The 24,325-nt window shown below is 30.9% G+C and overlaps 5 protein-coding genes across 7 annotated transcripts; 3 read left to right on the top strand and 2 right to left on the bottom strand.

Annotated features, from left to right (window-relative positions):
• Nucleotides 1–1,052: 1,052 nt before the first annotated feature.
• On the bottom strand, nt 1,053–12,123 carry LOC133320138 (uncharacterized). The gene is made up of 4 exons (XM_061527386.1): nt 11,983–12,123; nt 3,063–3,253; nt 2,441–2,869; nt 1,053–1,431 (listed from the first exon to the last, which is right to left on the bottom strand). The coding sequence occupies exons 2-4, from the start codon at nt 3,183–3,185 to the stop codon at nt 1,342–1,344; spliced, it is 642 nt and encodes a 213-aa protein (XP_061383370.1). The 5' UTR covers nt 3,186–3,253; nt 11,983–12,123; the 3' UTR covers nt 1,053–1,341.
• Nucleotides 4,535–15,472, top strand: LOC116767247 (sodium-coupled monocarboxylate transporter 2). 3 transcript variants are annotated; one of them, XM_061527384.1, is made up of 14 exons: nt 4,535–4,660; nt 5,056–5,212; nt 7,906–8,192; nt 8,468–8,633; nt 8,742–8,853; nt 10,856–10,923; nt 11,014–11,168; nt 11,657–11,900; nt 11,988–12,103; nt 12,597–12,696; nt 13,318–13,488; nt 13,632–13,780; nt 13,972–14,170; nt 14,317–15,472. In XM_061527384.1, the coding sequence occupies exons 2-14, from the start codon at nt 5,171–5,173 to the stop codon at nt 14,596–14,598; spliced, it is 2,091 nt and encodes a 696-aa protein (XP_061383368.1). In that variant the 5' UTR covers nt 4,535–4,660; nt 5,056–5,170; the 3' UTR covers nt 14,599–15,472. The 3 variants fall into 3 exon arrangements, with proteins under 3 accessions (XP_061383368.1, XP_061383369.1, XP_061383367.1); XM_061527385.1 differs by lacking the exon at nt 4,535–4,660 and adding an exon at nt 4,878–4,980; XM_061527383.1 differs by lacking the exon at nt 4,535–4,660 and having other exon boundaries at nt 4,880–5,212.
• On the bottom strand, nt 15,195–18,611 carry LOC116767248 (Golgi reassembly-stacking protein 2). The gene is made up of 5 exons (XM_032657498.2): nt 18,452–18,611; nt 18,092–18,376; nt 17,701–18,018; nt 16,334–16,604; nt 15,195–15,893 (listed from the first exon to the last, which is right to left on the bottom strand). The coding sequence occupies exons 1-5, from the start codon at nt 18,512–18,514 to the stop codon at nt 15,517–15,519; spliced, it is 1,314 nt and encodes a 437-aa protein (XP_032513389.1). The 5' UTR covers nt 18,515–18,611; the 3' UTR covers nt 15,195–15,516.
• A 374-nt stretch (nt 18,612–18,985) lies between these two features.
• LOC116767505 (hyccin) lies at nt 18,986–22,490 on the top strand. Its single transcript, XM_032657843.2, has 8 exons — nt 18,986–19,218; nt 19,341–19,568; nt 19,693–19,858; nt 20,252–20,346; nt 20,432–20,649; nt 20,747–20,985; nt 21,100–21,216; nt 21,890–22,490. Exons 2-8 carry the CDS (start codon nt 19,377–19,379, stop codon nt 22,291–22,293), a joined length of 1,431 nt encoding a protein of 476 aa, XP_032513734.1. The 5' UTR covers nt 18,986–19,218; nt 19,341–19,376; the 3' UTR covers nt 22,294–22,490.
• Nucleotides 22,491–22,830: 340 nt separating this feature from the next.
• LOC116767506 (uncharacterized) lies at nt 22,831–23,828 on the top strand. The gene is made up of 2 exons (XM_032657844.2): nt 22,831–23,167; nt 23,537–23,828. Exons 1-2 carry the CDS (start codon nt 22,976–22,978, stop codon nt 23,675–23,677), a joined length of 333 nt encoding a protein of 110 aa, XP_032513735.1. The 5' UTR covers nt 22,831–22,975; the 3' UTR covers nt 23,678–23,828.
• The last annotated feature ends 497 nt before the right edge of the window (nt 23,829–24,325 follow it).

Genomic DNA, 24,325 nt, shown 5'->3' with positions numbered 1-24,325 from the left:
TAATGAAAACTATACGAGAATAGACTATCTGGTGCGGAAACAGTCGAAATAACGTTGCCATACACTACGTGAAAGTGAAAATGCTGAATTACTTCGACATAATAGCACCGTGAGACACTTCTCATTAACTCCATATTGAAGTACGACGGTGGTCGACTTGCGTAATAACGGAAACTAAAAACAATTCCGACACTTTTTGTTCTAGCTTATCGCCGTTTTGAATAGGATGAAAACAGAAATACTCATCTTTAGAAACTGCAACGTATTACTAGTAGTACTCAGAGTCTATATTTTACAAACCAATTAAAAAGTAGGTAACTTACTACTTGACAGTTTGAAAAAAATCACATTTTTTTATTTTTAAGGTATTATACGAAAATAAGAAATTACACGTTACATATAATAATAGGATGTATAATTATTCTAAATAACGTCTATTTTTGTTGTGGCAAGAAATACTTATTAGTCGAGTAAGCATTACATACCTACCTATTACCTACATCTACAAATTTATTATTACAAATACTTGTCGTACCTATAAATTTCATTAATAATTAAATAAGTCATTTTATTTTGTAAAAATCATATTACAAAATTTTTGACTTTTTATTAAAATTGTCTAAGAACCTTTCAAAAAGAAATTATTTAATTTGTTGATAATATTTTAAATTTAATAAAAACTTCTCGGGACTTTTATGAATTATAAAATATATTACCATAACATTTCAGTGTATAACTTTCAAATAAAGCTATTATATTTATAACAGTAAAAATAAATTACTCAACAAATATCCTAGCTATTTGACAGGTTTTCATTTTTAGCGCATAACTAACAAACCCCTTCTGTAAATTTATTAACACTTAACGTAATACTTACCTACCGACTGAAAATTATGGTTGCATAAAAGAACCTAGATGACCTCAAGCTTATTTATGTTATTTACTTAAATAATACCATGAAGATTACGCATGTGCTCATTTGTAAACCAGGATTGTAATCGTTCTTACGGCAATCAACTATTATTGATTATCATCTCAGAAAACACAATGCATATTTTTTAAAACATTTAATAATACGTACAAAGTATAAAATAATATTTACAAGCACACATCAATTTGATGCAAGACAAAAAGATGCAGTATAGTTCAAGTTGGCAAATATAACCTTACGTCTGTCACAATACAATCCCAAAATATATTTTGACAATTTTAATTTAATCTAACGAGAACATTGCGGCTATTGCATTTGTTGCTATACTACACCAATTAAAGTATTAAGGTATTTGGTAAATTATTTTGTAATAATTGTGCCACGCGGGATCAATAAAATTAATAAATCGTTTAAGGGGCGCCGTATTCGGATGACGGTTCAGATGCAGGTGGACCGTATGAAGGTGCTGGTGGTGAGGCGTCAGGGTATCCTTCTTGTTTCTAAGAAAAAATATATATATATTTTTAATACATGTGTACATCCTTACTTTGATCTTAAAATGTTGCTTATGATTAATTAAACTATAAATCGAAATGAAATAAGTAAAAATAAAATATATAAGAAACAATAACTATAATGAATTTATATTATAGAATTATGTGTTATTACAAGCATTGCGATTAATTCGACAATATTAACTTTCTACACCATTTTTTTGTAACGATTTTTTGAACAGTTATGCAATCACATATAACTGTTAGTTTCTCTCCGAAGTTTCTAATCATCCCGCAATTAAAACGCTATTTGACAGATAAACCATCACAATGAAGTTGAATTGAACCGTGTAACATGAATTACAATATTCTAATTTGGGTGCCCTTGGATCAGAAACGTGTGAGGTACGGCGAGCAAAAAAAAAATATGGGAATACTATAATTTTTTTCCCTATATGATAAAAAGAAAAAGATATGTGGGCTTCAAAATACTGTAGCCCATTTAGAACTTTGCAAGGTGTAGTGGAAATACAGAATCATCAGGGACGAAAGGCGGTAGCAAAACAAAAATTTGAAAACAAGTTTCTAGAAATAAACTACTATTTGTAATGTAAGCATGGAAATCAAATCATACAATCTGGAAAGCGTGATACAGATGCTTAAATACACGGATAATTTAGATGCCTATATTGCATGAATTTTACAATTTCAATTAAGTAATTTTGTGTAATTAATCTTGATTCATAGAAAACAAGTTCATATAATTGTTTATCGTACCTATAAAAGAAAGGAAGAAGAAAAGTGATGTAACTAAATATTGTTATTTTGAAACCGTATTCGAATTGAAAATGATATTTGTTCAATTACGTACTAAAAATATAACGTACGGACATAAGCAATATTGTACCTTTCTAAATGAACTATTATTTATATCTAAAATCGATGTATGTAACCTATTTTAAATAATAAATAAGATACCTGAAATATTTTCAAATTAAATATTGTTGTACTCTACCTGTGTCTTGTATCTGATGAAGTAGACCTCCGGCTTGGATGGTTGAGTGGGTGCTGGAGTAGGAATGACAATGTCAGGTTGATCTTCTGGTTTCTTAACCAGCACGTATACGAGGGTCTTTTCCTCGTTCTGGGGTTGCACAGGGATGACTGGCGCGGTTGGTGCCGGAGGAGCTGGTGCCTTGATGAACACTATCTTATAATGCTTCTGCGGTGGTGGCACGTAAATTTGTTTCGCTGGTGGTGGGCGTTCGTTGTCAGGGGGTGGCACATGTACGTACACATGCTTGTGAACAATCGGCTGCTGAGGTGGCCCATACTGAGGAGCTGGGACTCCATAGGAAGTTGAAGGTGGCCCGTACGATGACGGTGGTTCCGGCCGGGCAAGCACGCAGGCCGTCACCGCAGCGAAAATTAATGACCTCAATACCTGTGTAAAAAATGTTCATTACATAAACATATTCCTCTTACTATTCCATTTTAAGCAATAGAGGTCATTAATATTGGGCAATATGTAACATCGCTATTATAATCAAATTCAATAACACTTATTTTATTTTCAAGATTTAATGTCGCCACTGGGTCAAGAAGTTTAAGTGGCTATGGCTCTACCCAGTACCTACCATCTTGTCACACATCCTGTCACAGAGTCTGAGAAGGTGTAATGTGCAGATACCTGATGCACCACCGTTTATATGAGATGTATGTTCCATGTCCGGGGAGGGGGCACTTTCGATGGTTCTCATAGTTTACGCAATGCGATGGGGTCCACGTCGCCTTACAGCCGACATAGTGGCGACTTCACACGTTTAAACTAATAAAAGATAAACAAATTTAATTAATTATTTTGGTTTAGAAAAATATACATATTTCTTTTGCATTGATAGAGGACATCATTCATCTCATATTATAATTTACTATGGACATAAAATAGAACCTAAAAAGCTGATAAAACTATAATGCACGTTTTTATATATTTTTTATCAAACTCATTAGATTTTTTGTTTTTGAAACATTCATATATCGAATATCTCATTCTACTAGGTCAATGTTTATCAGTTGAGTATTAAATAAAAATAAAACATTAGAGATTTAAAAAAAATAAGTGAATGTACGCAAAGTTCACATGTTAAAGATGGTAGAGGTTAAGAGGCGTATAAAAGCAAAAGTTTGCAGAATTTTTACCTTAAGCATTCTTAGATTTTATATAATAAGTAGTAATACAAGGTACTTGTGGGTTTAATCCTTAATCCAGCTTTTAAATACTATTATTATAAATAATATAGTTTTAATAAGACAGATATATTATTATTCTATTATGAAAACAAATATTAATTAAAGTTTCAATATATTTGGAGATACTTAGCAGTTAGCTTACCATCAATTAAGTACCTACTTACATCAGTACTTTAATGTCAAAATACGGATGGAATTTTTTTATGGATATTCTTTTATCAGTGATTTACCGTTTTTACAGTTTACGAATATACTGGCACATTTTTTTATAGTGACAATTTTATACGTACCTAAACTGTTTAAATAGTCCATATATAAATATGTCTGCTTGAAGTGTATTCACTCAAATATTTGGACAGTGAATACTGATTATTTTATTATTTAACTCGATGAAAGTATTCCGTTTAATTTTGCTAACGAAAATACTGCTTTACAAAAATTTTAAATAATTGTTTTGACATGACACTCTCTAACGTATTTCTACTTATACCTTACAAGAACATACATTTATTTCTTTTATTTTCTGATATATCTTTACAGAAAACTATGATGATATTATGAAAATTGTAAAATATATATACTTCTTCAAGTCCTACCTTCAATTAAAATCAGATTCCTACCATACTAGCGAATAGATACTTCTAATAGAAAAGTGTTTGGTCTATATTAAAGTTGCTGTAGTATTATTTATTATATATTAACATTTATTTACAAAACTGTTTCTAATCAGAGGCTTAACATGCATTCAGCGATAGCCTTATGCGTTTGTAGTCTTGATTGATTCCACGGTTCAACGTCGACCAATCGCATGAAATGCAATTTAAAATCTTTTTTAAACAACCTAATGCAATGATTATTAGCCCAGTGATTACCGAGAGCATCGGTATGTGAATATTAAGAGTAGGCATGATAAAAACTTCAAAGAAGTGTTTTTGAACAAAAGTAATAGTTTTTATAGCCAGTGGATAAAAAAAAAACGTGCATGGTGAGTCTGAACGTAACTCGTGAACTGTTAAATTTAGTTGTGATAAGCGGTGTGTAATTAAATGCATAATTGAAAGTTGTTATACAAATTTTATTTATACATGTAGTGAATTTTACTGTTTTTTAATCAACCAGAAAGATTCAAAACAAAGCTTATCGGTGTTTACAAAAGCGATTCGTTGAATACTTATAACAATAATATTCTATAAGTTGACGATGTAGGTAGCTTGTGGGTATTTTTTATGTCAATATGACTTAAGATTTTAAAGTTTAAACTAACATAACTCTGTAAAGAAAAAAACAAAACAAAACAGGTCGATCGTGTGAGTCAAACCACAGTTTGTTAACTAGTCTGTATTGTTAGAGACTTAATTACCATTGATTGGTGTGTCACAGCATCTCAGAGTGGAGTCGGGAATCAATCACAATCAAACATCCTCTGTTACACTAAGGACATGTAAACATCGGAAGTAGACGGCTTAAGATCTTGCTTTTTATTGCAAAGTGCATAATGGATTATCTGTCGAAATTCAGGTTTTTCAGTGTTTACAAGGTTTGTACTTACATTTATTCGTTTTGTTAAGGTAACCCCTATATATTTTTATTTAATCGCAGCACATCCATTTTTAAATTCTTAAATTAAAATATTTTTTTTATTCTAAATTACCTTTAATAAAAAGCCGTCGTCTGTTTTTTAAGTTTGCTATCCCACCGCGAAACATCAATCCTATTTATTTATAGTTCTGGCTGAATATAGCAGATCTTTAACAGGCTGTGTAAGCCTTCTTTTATTCCTCATATCGGACAAAATATCGGAAAGATAATATGGAACAAAATCACTCGATAATACCGATGATAATAATTTTTATGTATTAAGTAATTGTCTTTTGCAATATATGATTTTTTTTTATATCTTGACATTTTTTAGAGTACTCCTAGATTAAATGTGAAACTTGCAACGGAATCAAGCCCTTAAATTAAAAAGTTAGGTCAGGAAACTTTTTTATAATATAAATTTTTAAAGTACTTTAGAAAATCCATACCAGATATTTTAGCTCGCCATCCTAATTATCATTTTTTTTGGACGGGTGCTTTATTGCACTAAAAATAGAAGAATTTTAAAATCACTGTTAAATCTCTGATATAATTAAAAATCTGTCTATGAGAGAATCACAAACAACACATAAGGACATAACCTACTGTTTTTTGTTACTCTTATGTACCTGTGACATCAATAAGTACTGATTTCAAATTATTTAATTTTCATGAAATTGTTTAAGATATATAAATAAATATATAAATTTATATCAGTGTTAAAATGTATTTGTTAAAAGTAAAAATCTAAGTGTGCAATGTTTACAAATGTGAAGTTATAATGGAACGCTTCGACTTTGAATCATTTTGCAATTTATCAAGGTTTTGATAAAGAGTTTTAAAACACGGAGTTTTTAATGTTTTTGTTATAAATAATTGGAGACAAATGATTGGATATATGTATATCGTTTTTAGGTGCTTATTTTTTAAATACCTAAATATAATTCACCTGTTTTAAAAAAATATTATTATCAGTCCCTTCTTAAGATAATTAGTAATGCAAATTATTTTTATTGGTAATTTTTAACGTCATTGTATTGTCGCTTTCAAGATAACTATTCTTGTTTTTTCAAAAGATGTTACAGCAAATATTTTCAAGGTTGACATTAAAAAAAAATTTATTAATTTTATACAATGACCTGGCACTTTTTCTAAAGACCAAACACTTAGATTCATTCATATGCAATTTTAAAAATATATGTGAAATACTTTCTTTTATTTTGAACTTTTATTAATAATTTCCGCCTAAAATAAGTTATCCTCATTAAAAAAAATCTATATTTAATAAACACTAACTGGATTTATGTTTAATGTACACAAAATAATTATTGCATGATTGAGAAATAATGCATTTGAGTCATTTTAAACGTATTTTTTAATATACATTGGACTTACAGTTACAAATATAATTAATGGTTTTATGGTTACATAATACTATAAAGTCATAAATTTATTTCTTGTGTCTTTTTACATCGTTAAACCTCATAGCCCTTAATTTGTGACTCATATTGAAATTTAAAACAACGGTTATTCTTAATTGCTTGGAATGTAATAGTACATATTCTCCCATGGCGAGTTCCACGCACTTTAAGGGGAATCATGAGATGGCTCGTACCGGAATTTACCGCCTTAAGGAAGTTGCAACGAGAATGGAACCGGTTTTTTCCGACTTAATCGTTTGTTATCACCGTGTCTGAAACAACAAGCAAACGCAATGATGAATAACTAAAGGGCGGTCTTTGTGTTTCATATACATACTTAGATTTTTAAAACCTTCACGCTTTAAGCAATTTATCAAAGCACTAAGTTATTCATATTAATTTTATATTTAATATTCAAATCGAATTAGAAGTATTTTATCTTTATTTTATTACCGTAAATGTAACAAAACTGATTTCATTTTACCTATAGTTCATTCAGTAAATTTCCAGTGTTTGAAAATAAATGTAAACAAAAACTGCAAAATAGTGTTAAGGTTTCATACCTAAAGCCACAAAAACGGGGTTCTTGTCCTTATTTTGTTGTTCGTTGGTTTAATTGTCGAGAAATTATAGATGCATACCTAAATACTTAAAGGTGCCGGTTTATACTTAGCTAATATCGTGTTCAACATATTAAGCTTTCAAAAAACCTAAAACTATATTTCTGATGAGTTAAAGTCTAACATCTTACAGTAAAATTAATCTCTGGATATATCTCAAAAGCTAGGTACATATATTTTTGGAATTACTAACTTTATTGCAATGAATAAACTAACCGCGATCCATGTGGATGTTGGGAAGCAAAAGTTTGTTAAGGGATAATTTATTACTAGATAATAATATTTAGGACCTACATTTTAATGATAACTTTGTTTTTAAATTTCGTCTTTTCATTCACCCCTATTTTTTAATAATTTTGTATTTATTTATTAGTACAGCTGACTTGGGTTTCGGTCAAACTTGCACTTGTCCGGTTTTCATTTTGATCGCGGGTTAACTATTTAATTAACCGATAAAAAAAAAATTAACAAATTAAATGCCAGCTGTTCCTCTAATGGTTTTATTTATCCGTCGTAATTGAGAAGAGGCTAGTGCGTTTTTCATAGTAATTAATGAAAAACACTCATTTGTCAATTATTTAATTAAGTCTTGAATTCCACTTTTTTTTCAGGTTGTATTTTTATATACAATTTTCTCCACATCTTTTACAAACGCAGCGGCCAAATTACTTGTATTAAACACAAGTCAAATTGACAACTTCGAACAGATACAAAATGATACAAATATCGAACTATTTCATTGGGAAGACTACACTGTTCTCGCTGCTATGCTCATCATATCTTGTGGTATTGGGGTATTTTACGGATATTTCGGAGAAAAACAATTGACAGGAGACGACTTTCTTCTTGGTGGATCGTCTATGGGAACGTTTCCGATGGCACTCAGTTTAGCGGCGAGGTTGGTACCGTCATTGCAAAAATATGCAAAGAATACATACATATTATATATGCTACACGCTAAATGAATATAAAATCAGAAATATAATTTAAATAAACAATAGCTGTAGATTAGCATAGAAAATTACATAAGCACTTCGATATTTTCTTTAAGTGTTTAATTTTCACAATATTAAAATGTAATGTGCTATGTGTTAATTCTGTTATGTAAAAATATTTAGTTATTTTCAATATATTTTTTTCATATGAATAGTTACAGCATGCCTTTATTTGCAGCTTTATTACAGCCATTGAGTTGTTAGGGAATCCGGCAGAGATGTTTATAGCCGGTGGTCAATTTTGGATGATCTGTATAGCCTTCGTCCTTACAGTGCCCGTTGCAAGTCAATTATACCTACCAGTGTTTATGAGGCTTCGACTGACATCATGTTACGAATATTTGGTAAGGAGTGGTGGTCTTTAAAATATATACCTAATAATAACCGAGTATTTACATAAATATAATTAGCAGTAAGAAGATTATATAAAATAAAATGTAAAATTATTTCAGGAGGTACGATTTTGCAAGTCAATGCGTGTGTATGCAAGCGTTCTATACATGTTGCAAATGATATTGTACACTGCAGTTGCAGTGTATGCGCCGGCGTTGGCACTTTCAGACGGTAACCTAAAGAAAACTTTTATCAGTCTTTTTTACACATAACATTTACATTCATTGCATTGTAATATCAACCGGCAATAACTATTGAAACTTTTTAGAGATTACGTAAATTATTATAGATTTAAATGTTTAGAATCTAATCGCGATAGAAAGTATAACCTCTAAGTTATCGCAACAAAAACAAAACAACGTATAAGAAGTATAAAGATATTTCTCTGTGTTTTTTTTTTGGAGGTTTTGTTGGCGTGTTCGAAATGTTCTAATATTTTTTTTGGTTCATATTTATAATTTAACATTTCATAAAAAAATAAAATTGTCTAATTATATTTCTACTTTACCATATTTTTTGAAACATAACATTTTAAACGTTAATAATCACAAATTTTATCTGTCCACAATCCGTGAAACGAGAAATTTTGTAAAATACTTAAATTTTTTTTACTAAAAAGAGACCTGAAATAACTCCAGCATCTCATAATAAACATAGAACTTATAATGTTCAAGTCAAAATGTAAATGTATATTAATATAATCTGTATTACAAGTATTAAAGCAGAGTAATTTCATAAAACAGTTATCTACATAAAATTCTGTTAAAGGTGTTGTTTATATGAACAACATTTATAAGAACATCTACGACGAAACAAATAAAAATTTATGTATGATGTAACGATAATAGTGTATCACGTAATTAGCGAATAAGCGATGCAATTATATTAAAATAGCCAAGTATTTTAAGATCAAAATTATGTAAGCCGTTTCAACAAAAATAATTTCGTACACACGTAACATTTGACACACTTCGTAAATCCTAGTAGAATAATCACTGATAATTGCTAAATATTTCGTTACCATTAATCCAAAAATTTGCTAACAGGTCAATAGATTATTTTTCTCCATTAAGTTAATTTACAGACTGATTGAAAGGATTTTGTAATGCCTAATACATACCTACTTTTTAAAATTTTATCACGATTACACTTCTACGCAATATCTGTCGAAAAACAAACCTTAAAGAAATTCTAATCACGATGAATGCCACACGTAGGGTAATATCGCATTACTCAATAATCCTTACCGAACGAACAGTCAAGGTCGTAGATTAAAAAATAAAAATGTAAAACAATTTGAAATATCCAAAGACTAATAATGTTAATTATGGCGACCATTCTTTTCGTAAAATTCATAATGGTTTTTATAAATCACCGATATAAAAATATTTTTTTTAATCTGCTAAAATTTTTATACACAAGGCACAGACGACAAAAGAAAGTTTATTTATGCGTTAGGGTTATAAAGTGTCATCATAGCTATTATTGCAACAAGGGATAACAAAAGCGCCATAAAATTAATTCACCATTCACATTGTTATTTTAGAATTTCGTAACTGTTCGTCACAAATGACGTCTCTTTATGACTATTTAATTTTAATATTATCATAATTATTTTCTATTTATTATCATAGTATATATTTATGTTTTGCCATAATAATACACAGGAGTGTTAATTTATACTTTATGTGGTTGAAACAACAATTATTCATCATTGAAGCACTTTACAAGCTGATAATTACTAACGGTTTAAAGTTATTGTCAATAAAACAAAATACAAAACTATATTAAAATAGAAATCTATTAATAATATTATTCATAACGGATATTTTTTCGAAACCTCATCGATATAGAGCATACAAATTTTATGAACCTTGCATAATCTTATTATAATTCCGAAGACCCATTGTTCCATAAGTGGTGAGTGTTTTATGGCTTATTATGTCACAACCAAATAATGATCCTATCAAATTATTTCTTTGCCTTGCATTAGATGCCGTTGCATTATTAAAATGTATAGGTATTGCTCCGCAATCTATTCTTACATAGGTACCTTCACCTCTATGAAATTGCGAGACTCGTCCGTAAAATTTATATTATAACATTAACAAACACAATTTTCTCTTCTGCAAATGTACTCTTATTTTTAATTTGAAAATAATATCCGTTTCAGTGACAGGACTTAATACGTATTTAGCGGTTTCTGTGGTATACATAGTGTGTATATTTTACGCTTCCCAGGTGAGCTAACTAAACGTAGTGACAATAAATGATAAGCCATCACATTTCATTAATTAAGCATTGGTTTCACGTTAAATTTAAACATTTCAGGGCGGCATGAAAGCTGTTATAATGACTGATACATTTCAATCAGCCGTACTCATCGGCTCTTTAGCTGCCATTCTAGCTCTCGGCTCAGCACAAACCGGTGGCTTCAATTATATTTGGGACTACGCACAACGCACCGAAAGATTGCACTTTTTTGAGTAATGTCTTATATAATTAAAATTTTAAATTTCAAACTCATATATAGTCATAGATTATCAACGTACATATATATTATTTTAATTAAATCTAACAGCAGTGTTATAATATTTGACCGCATTTTATATCTTGTCATAATCTATTAAGAGCATAATACCTACACATGATCACGAGTTAACCATCTTAAAAGCAAAAATGCATACCTCACCGTTACACCACTAACGTTATTGGGCAATGTGAGAGGAAAGATCTTCCGTGATGGACGGTTTGCCCTATCACCTTAACGAACGCTGTAATAATAATGTCCCAGAATACGACGCAAGCTAGTAAATTTACCCGATAGGAAATGATAGCGAAATTCACACGCTGTTTCGTATTAATGCACAGAAATAATCCTATACCATTGAAGGTTTCCGCAATGGGAATCCTCGTAATATTGTAAAAGTTTTATTGTTTCCACGGATTTACAACGGATGGTTTACTGTTTTAGCATGAACCCCGACCCTACAGTACGGCACTCCTTTTGGTCGGTGGTTGTGGGTGGTACCATGTACTGGGTCAGCATGTTCTGCGCTAACCAAGCTTCAGTGCAGAAATACTTATCAGTAGAGCGCATATCTCAAGCTCGTGTCGCGTTATGGGTATCAGCTATTGGCCTAGTATCTGTGTACTCTGTTAACTTCGCTACCGGCGCCCTTCTTGCAGCGCACTACGCGGGATGCGATCCCATTGAAGTAAAAATTACATTATTTATTCTTATTTATTGTGTAACACTTATATGAGAACCTTTAAAACCTATAAAAAAAACTTTATTACCACAGTCTGGACAAATAAATGCTTCTGACCGACTCCTGCCACTGTATGTCGTTAAACAGCTGGGTGTATATCGCGGCGTACCAGGATTCTTTGTGGCTGGCATTTTCGCGGCTAGTCTTGGGTAAATCGGTTGTCCTAATTTTTATTCCCACTAACTATCACTCTAAACATAGTCACTACTAACAATATTATCTTCACGGACTAAGATTGCAGAAACCGTTGCCAACGATATCACGTAAAGAACTGAATTAGAGTCATACTCACCAACTCTATTCCAGATATGACCAGCTTACGTACCGGTTAATATCAGTAATACTTAAACGTGTATGAACCTAAAGTTGGCATTTGAAATTTCCAATTGTTAATTGATGTTAACTTGTACAGTTTTATGGACATGTTTCCCTGTGAAAAAAGTTATATAAATTCTGATACAAAACAGCTAGCTGGGTATCAGAATTTATCAGTTAAAAAAATATTTATAAGATTGAAAAAATTTTTTGATACAGATTTCTATAAGAATCTATCAGTTATAAGAATTTATGAGACCGTTTCCACAGGGTTAGATATACTAACATTGTTGCCACAAAGTTCATTTAATATGGAATCGTTTACAGAACAGTAGCATCAGCACTAAATTCCTTGGCAGCTATTGCATGTCAAGACTTGGCGTCCGGTTTGTTTGGTATCACTCTGCCAGAGAATAAGGGCGCAGCAGTAAGTAATATAATTTCTATAGAAAAACTACTCAAAACTATCCATGATTATGTACACAACAGACATCCCATACCTATAAATTAATTCACAACAAAGGCAATCTATTTACGAAGCCAATTCTTATATCTCTTATCTGACCTTTGCAATTTCATTATAAATTTCGGAGAGTTTCGGAGAGATTATTCCCTCAGCGAATGTGGTTTCTATGAAAAACACTTAGTTGTTATTATTATTTACCAACAAATACACATAGGTACGTAAACCAATCCATCGCATTTTTAGTTGTCGAACGTTTTGCTTTTTTCTGTACAAAATAATTTTGAAGGTAAGCAAATTTAATGTTTTCGAAGTAATGAAAATCACAATACGGAACTTGAATAACTTTAATTGTGGTAATAGTTTTTTATATATATTAAATGACACAGGTACCTAATATTTGTTCGTTACATTTGACATAGACAAAAACTATAGATAAATAATCTACATGTGTTTGAATTGAATTAATTAAAAATATGTACCTAATATTGATTTTTTTATACAGATAATATCCAAAACAAAAAACTGAAATCTGTTTAAATTTTACTTTGTTTCCTGTGTTTTAAAACTCATCCCGTCTTTAAGATTGCAAGATGGGTGTGCTTGGCATGTGGTGCGTTGTCTTTCGCGCTTGTGTTCGTGGTGGAGAGATTGGGTCCTGTGCTGCAACTGGCCCTCTCGTTTAATGGAATGACGGGAGGTGTCACCTTAGGACTCTTCAGCCTCGGAATGTTGTTCCCGTGGGCAAACGCCAAGGTACCAACTAATATTTAAGATAGTAATGATGGGATTCTTTTGACAATGTTAATGTTCTTTCTAAGGAACAAAGACAAATTCTCTGTACTCTAATCATATTTTGTAAGTGTGTTATTATTACAAATAATTAAATATGTCGTCAGGGTGCGGTTGCGGGCGGCGTTTGCGGGTTGCTGCTGGTGGTAGCGGCGGGTGGCGGCGCGCAGTACGCCTCAGTGCCATTACCCAGGCTACCTGCCTCAACCGATACCTGCCCCACCACCTTAAATATGACATCTAATTATGACCATACGTAAGAACTTTGTTTGTTTTTATAAAATATTTAATTATTACGATTTTATAAATGTTTTTAATGTTATAGAGTTATTTGTCATTAAATCAAAAATATTATATTTTTTTACGTATAAAAGATGTAGAATTTGAAACCATAAATCTGTACGGGGCTTAAAAAACACAACTTAAGAGTTTGGTATTATATTTCAGAGAAAATCATGACAAGGCAGTATTTTGGTTATTCAAAGTGTCATATCTCTGGTATTCTGGACTGGGTTGTGTTGGCACTCTGATTATTGGGTTAACGGTTTCCCTGATCACTGGTATGACTAACCCCGCTGATGTTCCCATTGACCTTATATCGCCTCCAGTAGTCAGCTTCCTAAACTCATTGCCGAATAAGTTTAAGGTAAATTTGAAACCATATCACCTGTTTATTATTTTAAAACTTTATTTGTCTTATTTAATTTATATTACATACAGTTATAATAGACCGTCATAGCATAAAAAGTGCGTAGACTACATGCATTATAATTAAAATATTAAATAAAATAGAAAGCGTTGCGTGTTCCGACTCGTCTCGGTTCGGAGCGTCGTAGAAGCTCGAGCGTCCGACCGCCGAGTCTGTCCGACGATAAGGACACGAGACGTCGCCGGCGGTTGTCCGAGTTGGCGGGCGGCGTGTTCTACAGCGATGCACCCACACTCACTCGCGGCCACGATAACCTCGCACTCGGCCTTGACTCAGAAAAACCGCCACCTCAGGAACCCAAGCGAACGAGTTTCAAATTCGATGCACCCTTAAATCCTAATTCTCCCCAAACATCCTCATGCTGATTTATACATCATTAATTAACTGTGTACTAAATTATTTCCTCCATCGACATGCTGATTTATGATCTGTATCAGTATTTCACATTGAACAAAACATATATATTTTTCACATTATCTGGAACTATGAAGCGAATTGCAAAATCGACAATAATGAATTTCAATTGTTTTTATGGTTAGAAATATTTTTTTACAATTCTCCATAGTCAGTCACTATATAGAGACCATCATTTCCTTATCAGTTGTATACATTTTTAAAAATGAATATTAATCCTATTTTACATTTCATAGTCTTAGTTCAATTCATATTAACATAAGCTATAGTCTTGAGAAATGTATTGAAGTTAACTATATGAAAGAATTTTTATTAACACCAAAGTTATAATATAAATGTATCAATAAAATGTGTAATATTAATGCAAAACAATTGCCCAAAGACATTGCCTTTTTGTAAATAGGAGATAATTAACTTAGGTAATGAATTAACTTATTTCAATATATTTATATATAATAATAATAATAATATGTATTCCAGGGTCTAAGGACTAAACTATAAACACATTTGATTGTATAATATTCTTAAGTTCAAAGGAAATAAAAAAAAAGATATAAAAAAACTTTAATTGTATACATATATTTTAATGCCAAATTATACATCAACTTTTAAACGGCAGATAATTCATAGGATTGAATTATTGTTGTACCTATAAATTCTATTCGATTTTGGACGTACACTAAACGAACTCATTATTCACATTTAAATAGTAAATGCCATTTATTTATGTTATACATGAATGTAATAGACAAGAACAAAAATTATATTTATACAGAAATATAACATGGATAAACGAAATAAAATATATTGGCAACTAAATTATAATCTGTGCTAAATGTCAATTTTTGAACCTAAATACTATAAAATATTTACGATAGTAAATCTTGCTGCTGTTGGACCTGCTGTTGGTGTATTTCTTGCATCGTCGATACGGGTAAAGTAGCGCTAACTGTTATTGATGGCATTCCTGGGAGAGAAACTGGCGTCACTACGGGCAGTCCTCCTAAAGACGGCGCTTGAATTGGTGCAAAACTACTCATATCAAAAGTTGGAACTAAGTTTGGAGCCTGTTGCATCGTTTGAATCGGAACGGTTGCCTGAGGCTGAGAGTAATTTTGCATTATAGGTATATATGGCTGCGGTTGGTTCATTGGGATGCCGGGCAGATTAGGAAGTGGAGCCGGTGGTTGCATATTTGACACGGAAGGAATGCTACCTAAATTGGTTAATGTTGTTTCAGCCAAATCTGAAAATGAGATAAAATTATTTATGACTCTTCTGTTAAGTCTAAAAGACTATCAACAATTTCTGCATTTGAGAAGAGCACATCGGCTCATTCAATTACAAAAATGTAAAATGGCATAAGATTAACTTATTTTGCTTTATTTAGGTTCTTGAATATTCAATAGGACTTAACTTATTCTATATAATCAATATAATTTTTTTTAAAAATTAAATTTAACATCAACTGTTTCTAAAAAACCTTACCCCATATAAGACAATTTTTTTGAAACAATTGATCTATTTTAAATAAGACCTTACTTGCTTTGTACATCAAAATATAAATTTATTGTATAATATTAAACTTTATTCTAAAATGTCAAACTGATACACTTGAATAAAAAAAGTTAAAATACTAGTGTGAATATGAGAATATGAATAGCTGAGAAATTATTAACTACTCACTGCTGGAATAGGCCGCCATATTGGAGACCATTGACTGGGGTTGTGACATTGGAGGTTGGCTTTCTTGTGGTATGGCAGTTGCTTCTAAGGCTTTTGGGGCACTACTGACAGGGATTCCTGGGTTATATGCTCCAGGATTTACCATTGGCACACCTGACAGGAACTGTGGCTGAGATACCTGAGACTGTGCAACAAGTGGTGCCGTCTCATCGTTGACACTTAAGCTTTGTACCCCCGACACCATAGCCTGCTGTATATTTTGTTCTGACACCTGTAATTTATTATAAATATATTAATGTATTAAATAATTTAAACAATTTATGTAATTTTAATTATATGATTTTGTGTAATGACAAAAATATAAAACAAACATAAATACATTTATAAAAATTGTTCCATCCCATGTTGAAAAATTATAAAATAAATTTTATATAGAATATCAATATTTATAATATGGAAATAATATTTGGAAGTCAATTAAATAAAATGATATGTTATTAACTTATTTTTTCTAATTAAGAAAAACTTTATTAATTAGAGGTGGACAGTGCAAACAATTTTAATGTTCTAGTATTGTATCCATTTTTTTGTAGAAAAACTGTTACTGATTTTAATCACTTTCTTAATTCTTAAAGAAACTTCCTTTACAAATAATTATACTCTACAGATTCTATCTATGGAAATAATCTGTATGATAGTAGTTTTGTGGGTTTCTTATACCCGAAATAATTACATTTGTTATGAACTCATTACTTTATAAAAGCCTTATCTAAGTTGTACACCAAGTGCTCTATTCTAGGAATTCTAGGAATTGAGTCACATACTCTTTAGGGCTGGGAATGTGAGTTGTGCAATTGCTATTAAATTATTGAGTGAACTCAAAATCAACATGATTATAAAGTTAATATCATAATCAAACTATTAATGCACATATTAATTAATTCATGGATCTTATTATATTTTTTTTTTTTTTATAAAATAAAAAAAGAAATTCAAATAAAGCTTTCATTTTGAGAATCTTATATCTTCTAACTTTCCATTCAAATATTCACAATAATTTCAAATTATCTACCTGTTGCCACTTTCCTATTCACACTTGTTTATTTACTTTTGTTAATCATATCTATTTAATTTTCTAAATTTAACTTTTTCTTTTTACTTCATACATGTTTATTAGTTTCATTTACTTTTTGTTACATATTGGAAGCCTCTCTTTTAAAATCATATTAATGATAACAAACAAAAAAATATATTTAAGATATATATATATATATATATATATATATATACCATTATGGAAATGTAGTCAAAAATGAATTATTAAGTTATTCTACGAAAATTGAGTTCTGCTGACAATATCTACTTACCATTGGTGTTGAAACATTATATTGTATTTGGTTTTGAGTAATGTTTGCATTTCTAATAGGAATCCTGTGAAGGTAGCCATAGCCAATACCACAACCAAGACTACCTTCACCTCCCCAGGCATGATTAGGAGTTATCACAACTTCACGACAGGTGTCATCATTAATATTATAAACATAGAGCTTTAATGGTCTTCCTTCATGTGCTTCAATTAATGTAAACAGATCTTCACTTTCATGCATTATAGAATCAGCTCCTATTATATAATCTGAGAAGGGTCGTAAACCAGCCAGTTCTGCTGGTGACGAAGGATGCACTTCCTGAAATTAACGGAATAAATTAATGAAAGAACATCTTTGCAAATCCATTTATTGACAAGAAATTGATACCAACCAACACATGCCAAACATTTTCATTTGCACCTTCAAAGGAACAAAAACGAATGCTAACGCCCAGTAAACCTTGTCCACCCCAGTTCGCACTGGGTGTTATCATCACCTCCCTTACCGATTGGGTTTTTGTGCTGTAAATGAGCATCTTTATTGTCTTATCAATATTCTGTTTTAAGAGCGTTTTAAGAGTGTCATTATCTTGATCCAATCTAGTATTTTCTATAGCTACTATAAAATCAAAAAACGGTTCGAGATTAACTTTTTGCCCCGGGGAGCCGTCCTGGACCTGGAAAACATTGACGTGTTACTTTTGTATTTAACAATAATAACAGAGGTGGCTTTAAGTATGGATAACACTTACCCTTAAGATATGATACCCCTCTGAACCCCCTCCTGGAACTTCAGAACTTTGCGAAGAACCCATTTATGTAAGTAAATACAAGATAACTAATAAAAACGCCAAGATATTTTGAAAATTTACTAAAACTATGACAACTACAGGTTTGACGTTGACGTTTAATTATTAAATCTACGTGGCAGTTCATCAAAGGTTGCAATATAAGATTCTTTCTTTTCCTTAATAAAAATGACAACTTAATCTTTATTAGAAACTATGATTCCAAATATAACATAATTATTTTAGTCAAATTTGATAAAGATATAGTTATTATAAATCCTTAAATTCCTTTGGAAATTAAAAAAAATAATGGTTTTCGGTCAATTCAAGTTTATTATGCCCATTATCTACAATATCTAGAAATTATAATAAAATATCTAAAAAAGCGTATAAAGCAGTCATGCTAAGATAAATATATATACTGTTAAAAACGTTTCTAATTTTCTATATTTATTGTTGACAACCTTGCAAGTCACTTGTCATTTTGTTAATATAAATTTTATAATTTGGTGCTGATCAATAAAATTCAATATGAAATACTGATCTTATTTTTCCAAATGACTAGCTTTCTACGATCAATGTATTTACTTGACCCAAATTAATTTTAAATATATTTTTTATCGTCATAAAAATACAGATTGAAATAAATAAAAACAATTGGTTTTTGAAGGCACAGTTAATAAGTTTAAATACTTTTTTACAATTAACAAGTACAGCAACATAAATCGTTGGTATGTAATAATCAAATATTGAAGATACATTTTTTTATGTGCCAAAATTAAATTACTAATAATTGTGCCAAGAATTCATAAATCCTGGATATAACTTTATAAGTCACACATTGATTTTACAGTTACTTTGTAATTTATAAGTCTAAAAGGCTTTGAAAATGGCGGAATGGAAGCATTTAATAACAGAATGGTTCAATGAATATGCTGTTTTAAGAGAAAATGAGATCAAAAGCTTTGCTGCTGAACATGAGCATAACCATGAAATTGCAACAGCAATTTTCAATTTACTCTACAGTGAAGACGAAAGTGAGAACCAAGTGAAAGGTCAAAGAAATGAAGTAGATCAACAGGTAAGGATTACAAAGTAGTTTATGCTACTTTTACATTGTACATAATCCTTTTAGATTTACTGATTAACTTCACTTTATTTAAAACATAAGTTTAAAGAATAGTAACAGGATACATTATTTTCAGATGCTTGAAAATGTTTGCATACAACTATTCAGTTTCTACAGATCTAAAGAGGTTGAATTGCAAAGATTTACATTACAGTTTGTTCCCACTTTAATTTACACATACCTCAGTAATGTTGCCCAAGGCAATAGTAAAGCATGCCGGTGTATAGAAACATTACTCATTGGTATGTTATTGTTTACATATAATTTATAGTTCAAAACAAATATTCGAGTTTTCAAATTATTTTGGGAATGAGAGAAATTAGTATATTTTTTTTAAAAACAGCCCATTTATTCACGTCGTTTATTCTTTTTATCAAACTTGTAGTTATATAATATGTATAATATATGTCTGTGATGTTAGTTTTTATCTCTGAATTATCAAGACTAGACAGATAATAAGACAAGATCAATTTGACTAAAATTTGGGTCGCATAGATCTTAGCAGATATGTCTAAAGAAATTCAAAAGCCAATAGAACTAAAACAGCAAGAAAAGATTTCTTAAAGTATAAATAAATTTATTGTTATGTTATGTAATATATGTTTAAAATGAAATGAAAATTTCTTTTATTTTAGGTCTTTATAACTTTGAAGTGGTTGATGAAAATGGTAAACCAAAAGTTGTGTCATTTAGGTTGCCTTCATTGGCGCAGGCCTCTATATATCATGAGGTAAAATGTTATAAAAATACTTTATTCTTAATTATACTTTATAAAACTGTTACTCTACCCCTTAACATTACTTATTATGTTTTAGCCATTATCCCTTGGATCTCAGTTCCTAACAGAAAGTGCTCTCCGACGATGGGAAGAGTGTAATACTAAACTTGTAAGATGGGGACCACATGCTCAAGTGGAGACAATAAATGCACAAAACCGCCTTAAAGTCATGGCTGCTCTATTATTTATTTATAATGGTCAACTGAGCTTACTGCCTAAACTCTCTTTACGCCATTTCTGTATTGCTGCATCTCGGTAATATGATGTGTTATATGTCGTAGAATAAATTTTATTATGAAAAATTAATAATATGTAACGAAATGAAAAATAAAAAAAATCTGTTTATTTTTAGAATAGTAACACAAGGTTTTAATAAGAAACCTGGCACCAAATCTATTCAAAGGATACCCGTGTCCTCAAATTTCATGTTGGAGATGATTGAGGGTGCATATTATGCTATGTTCAATGAATTTTACACATTTGCTCTTCAAGCTGTTAAGGACATAGATCAGAGGGCCCAGTATGAACTGCTGCCAGATGTGATGTTAGTCACTAGCGCTGTTATTAATTCATTAATGAATAACCCAACGGGTAAGTTTTAAAATAAATTAGGTATCTAAAGTTTCTCAATATACTGGTTTATAATGGAAAAAAATTATTATGTTGTTGTTAAATAAAATATAAGGAATTAAATATTTTCTCTAGGTCAACCCTGCGATGGACCTATGGGTATAAGTGTGGCGCTATCCCCAGCTACAACTACAGTTACTATGTCTAAATCTATGATAACAAATGCATCATTCCGTACGAAAAAATTACCAGGTGAGAGAAATTTAAATAAATGGGTATTCTATGGTGCGTGACATCATAAATTTATGTATTTTAATATTTATTTTAGCTTTCTGTTTTGTATATTCACGAAATCAATTCAGTTCAATAGTTGAAAGACTTACATAAGATATTAATATCATTTAATGAGGCTAAACTTGAAATTCCTATTTCTTTATAATTTCATAGAATAAACTTAAATTTCTCCTATGTAATCCTTCCCAATCCTTTAATATAAATAACATTTATAAGGGAATTTGGAAATACAAAAATATCTTCTCTTTGTAACTTTTATCTAATAATTGAAAAACAAAAACAACTATGAGATTAGAGTTGTAAAATTGATTTATAAAAAACATCATCTATAACATTTTACTTGCAGATTAAAAACATGATAAATTTTTATGACGATAAATATAAAAAAAAGTTTAATTAACCCCTGCAATATATCCACTTGTATCCCTCCATTTTTTGTTTATTTTTTAAAGGTATGCCCTAAGTAATTTATATAATAATTATTATATATAGTCATTATGAAATTGTATATTTATATTGTCTTTAAGTGTAAGAGTACCTTATAGATTGATGTGCAACAACAACATTTTCCAAAATTCAGTTCCATAATAAAAATATTCTAAGGAAAGTTTAAGAGTATTTTCTTTTACAGATGACATTCCAATCCAGGCCGGTCAAGCCGTTTCGACGGATTCAGCCGAAATGCTGACATCCATAACAGAAGAAGGCGAAGATACTCCCATGCAACGCGGCGCTGTGAGGAGCTCCAAACCACGACACGGCGGGCTGCTCAGCAAGAAGAAAGATATCAAAGACAAGACGAATGATAAGAAAACACCAACACAAAAGGGGATCTGGAACAGCCTGAGTGGTGGTGGAGACATGGTCGACGCGAACGCTGACGGCTTCGAAGCCAACGGAAGCGTTAAGGACGAAATTTCGATGACGTCAGTTCAGAATAGTTCAGAAAATTCGGACTCGCGATCCCAGGTGACCACGGATTCTTTGGACATGGAGACGCCGCGGTTTGCCGCGATGCAAGTTAGCTCTGTGTGAAGTGTGACGTCATCATACGTACCTATTAGCTCTTACCATGTTACGGTGTTTGGTTGCAAGTTTAGCGTTCAGCTAATTAACATTACAATAGCTTGTACACGTGTTGGTTTGACTTGTGATAGATGTAAAAATAGTTAATGTAGTCCTATCCGTTGTATGGATGATATGATTCTAAATTAATATATTCTTAAAAAGTTGTCTGTAATATTTTTTTATGCTAAATCCTCTTTGCTTTTAGCACAAATATGTAAGGAAGATTTTTAGAATGATTTATTTTATTTGTTAAGTTTTTAATTTTATTGAGAAATTTAAATATCAATCTTTTTAAATATTTCTTAACAAACATATGCGAATATATTGAATTAATCTTTTCATATTAAAGCGTTATTATTTTTTCGTTTTAATACCGTAAGTGTTGTTTTGAAACGTAGAGTGTATTGTTAAGGCTTTAGAGTCAATATTCGTGACAGCATACAATCACAATATCTGTTATCACGAGCGTCTTTATCGATATCAGTGTTTTCTTAAGGAGGTAAGGTTGAGTATAAAGTTACTAGTTGCGTGGCCGCAATCAGTCATACCGCCATTTATAGCTAAAGTAATTACCCGCTTCATCAGTTTATCAACAGCATTACTAACGAGATCATTATTTGAATATAGAATATTACGTACATTCGTTATAATGAAATTGAAGGTATTTTTTATTTTGGCGGTAGTTTTATGCGCATCTACATGTTATGGCTCCGATTTAATAGTTGGTACCAGTTTCAATGCTAGGTTGGCATGGACACACAAGGCTAATTTTAACGCTGTGCCCTTTATTAAAAGGGTCAAGGAGGTTTTCTACTCTGATCCAGGACAGCAAATGATCAAGGTAAATTTTTAAAATTTTATCGAATGTAACCTATACTAATAACAAATATAACCTAAGCTTGGTTTGCTGCAAATATTTATTTAATAAAAAAATGAGGGTTGCTTCATATGTTTAAAATATTAATGGCGATTTAATAACATATCTGTTCTCTACAGTAAGTTTTTTTTTTCAGTGATTTTTTTTTATATTTAAGAATTCTCATTTCATACAATTCAATTGGAATGAAAAGTAGTACTTAAAGTATTTAATATATTATAGTTTACGGCACTTTTCTTTGTCCTGCGGATTAATAAATTTCTTTCAGCGTCTTATTTTCTGAACATTTATGTATCAAGACTAACTAACTCGTTTAACTTTAACACTCCCCAGGGTATAATAGCCAGAGATCTGGATCATACGAAGGCATCAGCTACTATAACTGCTGGCGGGGTGGGCTCCACCTTCGCCAACATCAGGCTAAAGAGCGAACGCGGCAGCGGACTTAATTATCAAATAGAAATTTATGTTTGATTCGCCTCCAATTTGATTTCAATTCCTACATGAAATAATACAGATCAATTCCTACTAATTTTATATTATTTTTCTATTTAAACGATTTGAAAAGTAAAATTTATCAAATATTATTTTCCAAATACATATTCAAGAAATGAAATTGTGACTACATTTACTTTTTATTACACCTATTCCTTTTATAATTTGTCGCTTACATTATTAATTAATTTTATAATATGAGGCTAAAGAAAGACGAGTATTCCCTCAGAGGAGGGAATTAATGATGATAATTTTATACAAAATTATTATGTAATTAATACTTATAAATTGGTTAGTTTTGGAATTATTAACTAAGTAACTTATATAGAACTTTATAGATTTATCGTTCGTCGTACCTAAAACATTGTTAGTAGTGTACAACAAACTAAGTTTTACAGTTCCCCAAACAATAAACATAACCACATACCTACATAATGTGTATTTGACTCACTGTCACCTATTGTCAAAACAAAATGCCGAAGACAATAGCAGGACAATCAGTGTTGACATACCCACTGTTTTGTCGTAGCAAGAGAAATAAATGGATTGTGATTTTACTGTAAACGTACTTTTTAACTTACCCAGAGTACAATCGGGGATAAATAAAGGAAAACTTGGCGAGTCGCG

This window comes from Danaus plexippus (genome assembly GCF_018135715.1).
Source record: "Danaus plexippus chromosome 9 unlocalized genomic scaffold, MEX_DaPlex mxdp_26, whole genome shotgun sequence".
Lineage (NCBI taxonomy): Eukaryota > Metazoa > Arthropoda > Insecta > Lepidoptera > Nymphalidae > Danaus > Danaus plexippus.
This window is presented reverse-complemented; position numbering and strand designations above follow the sequence as displayed.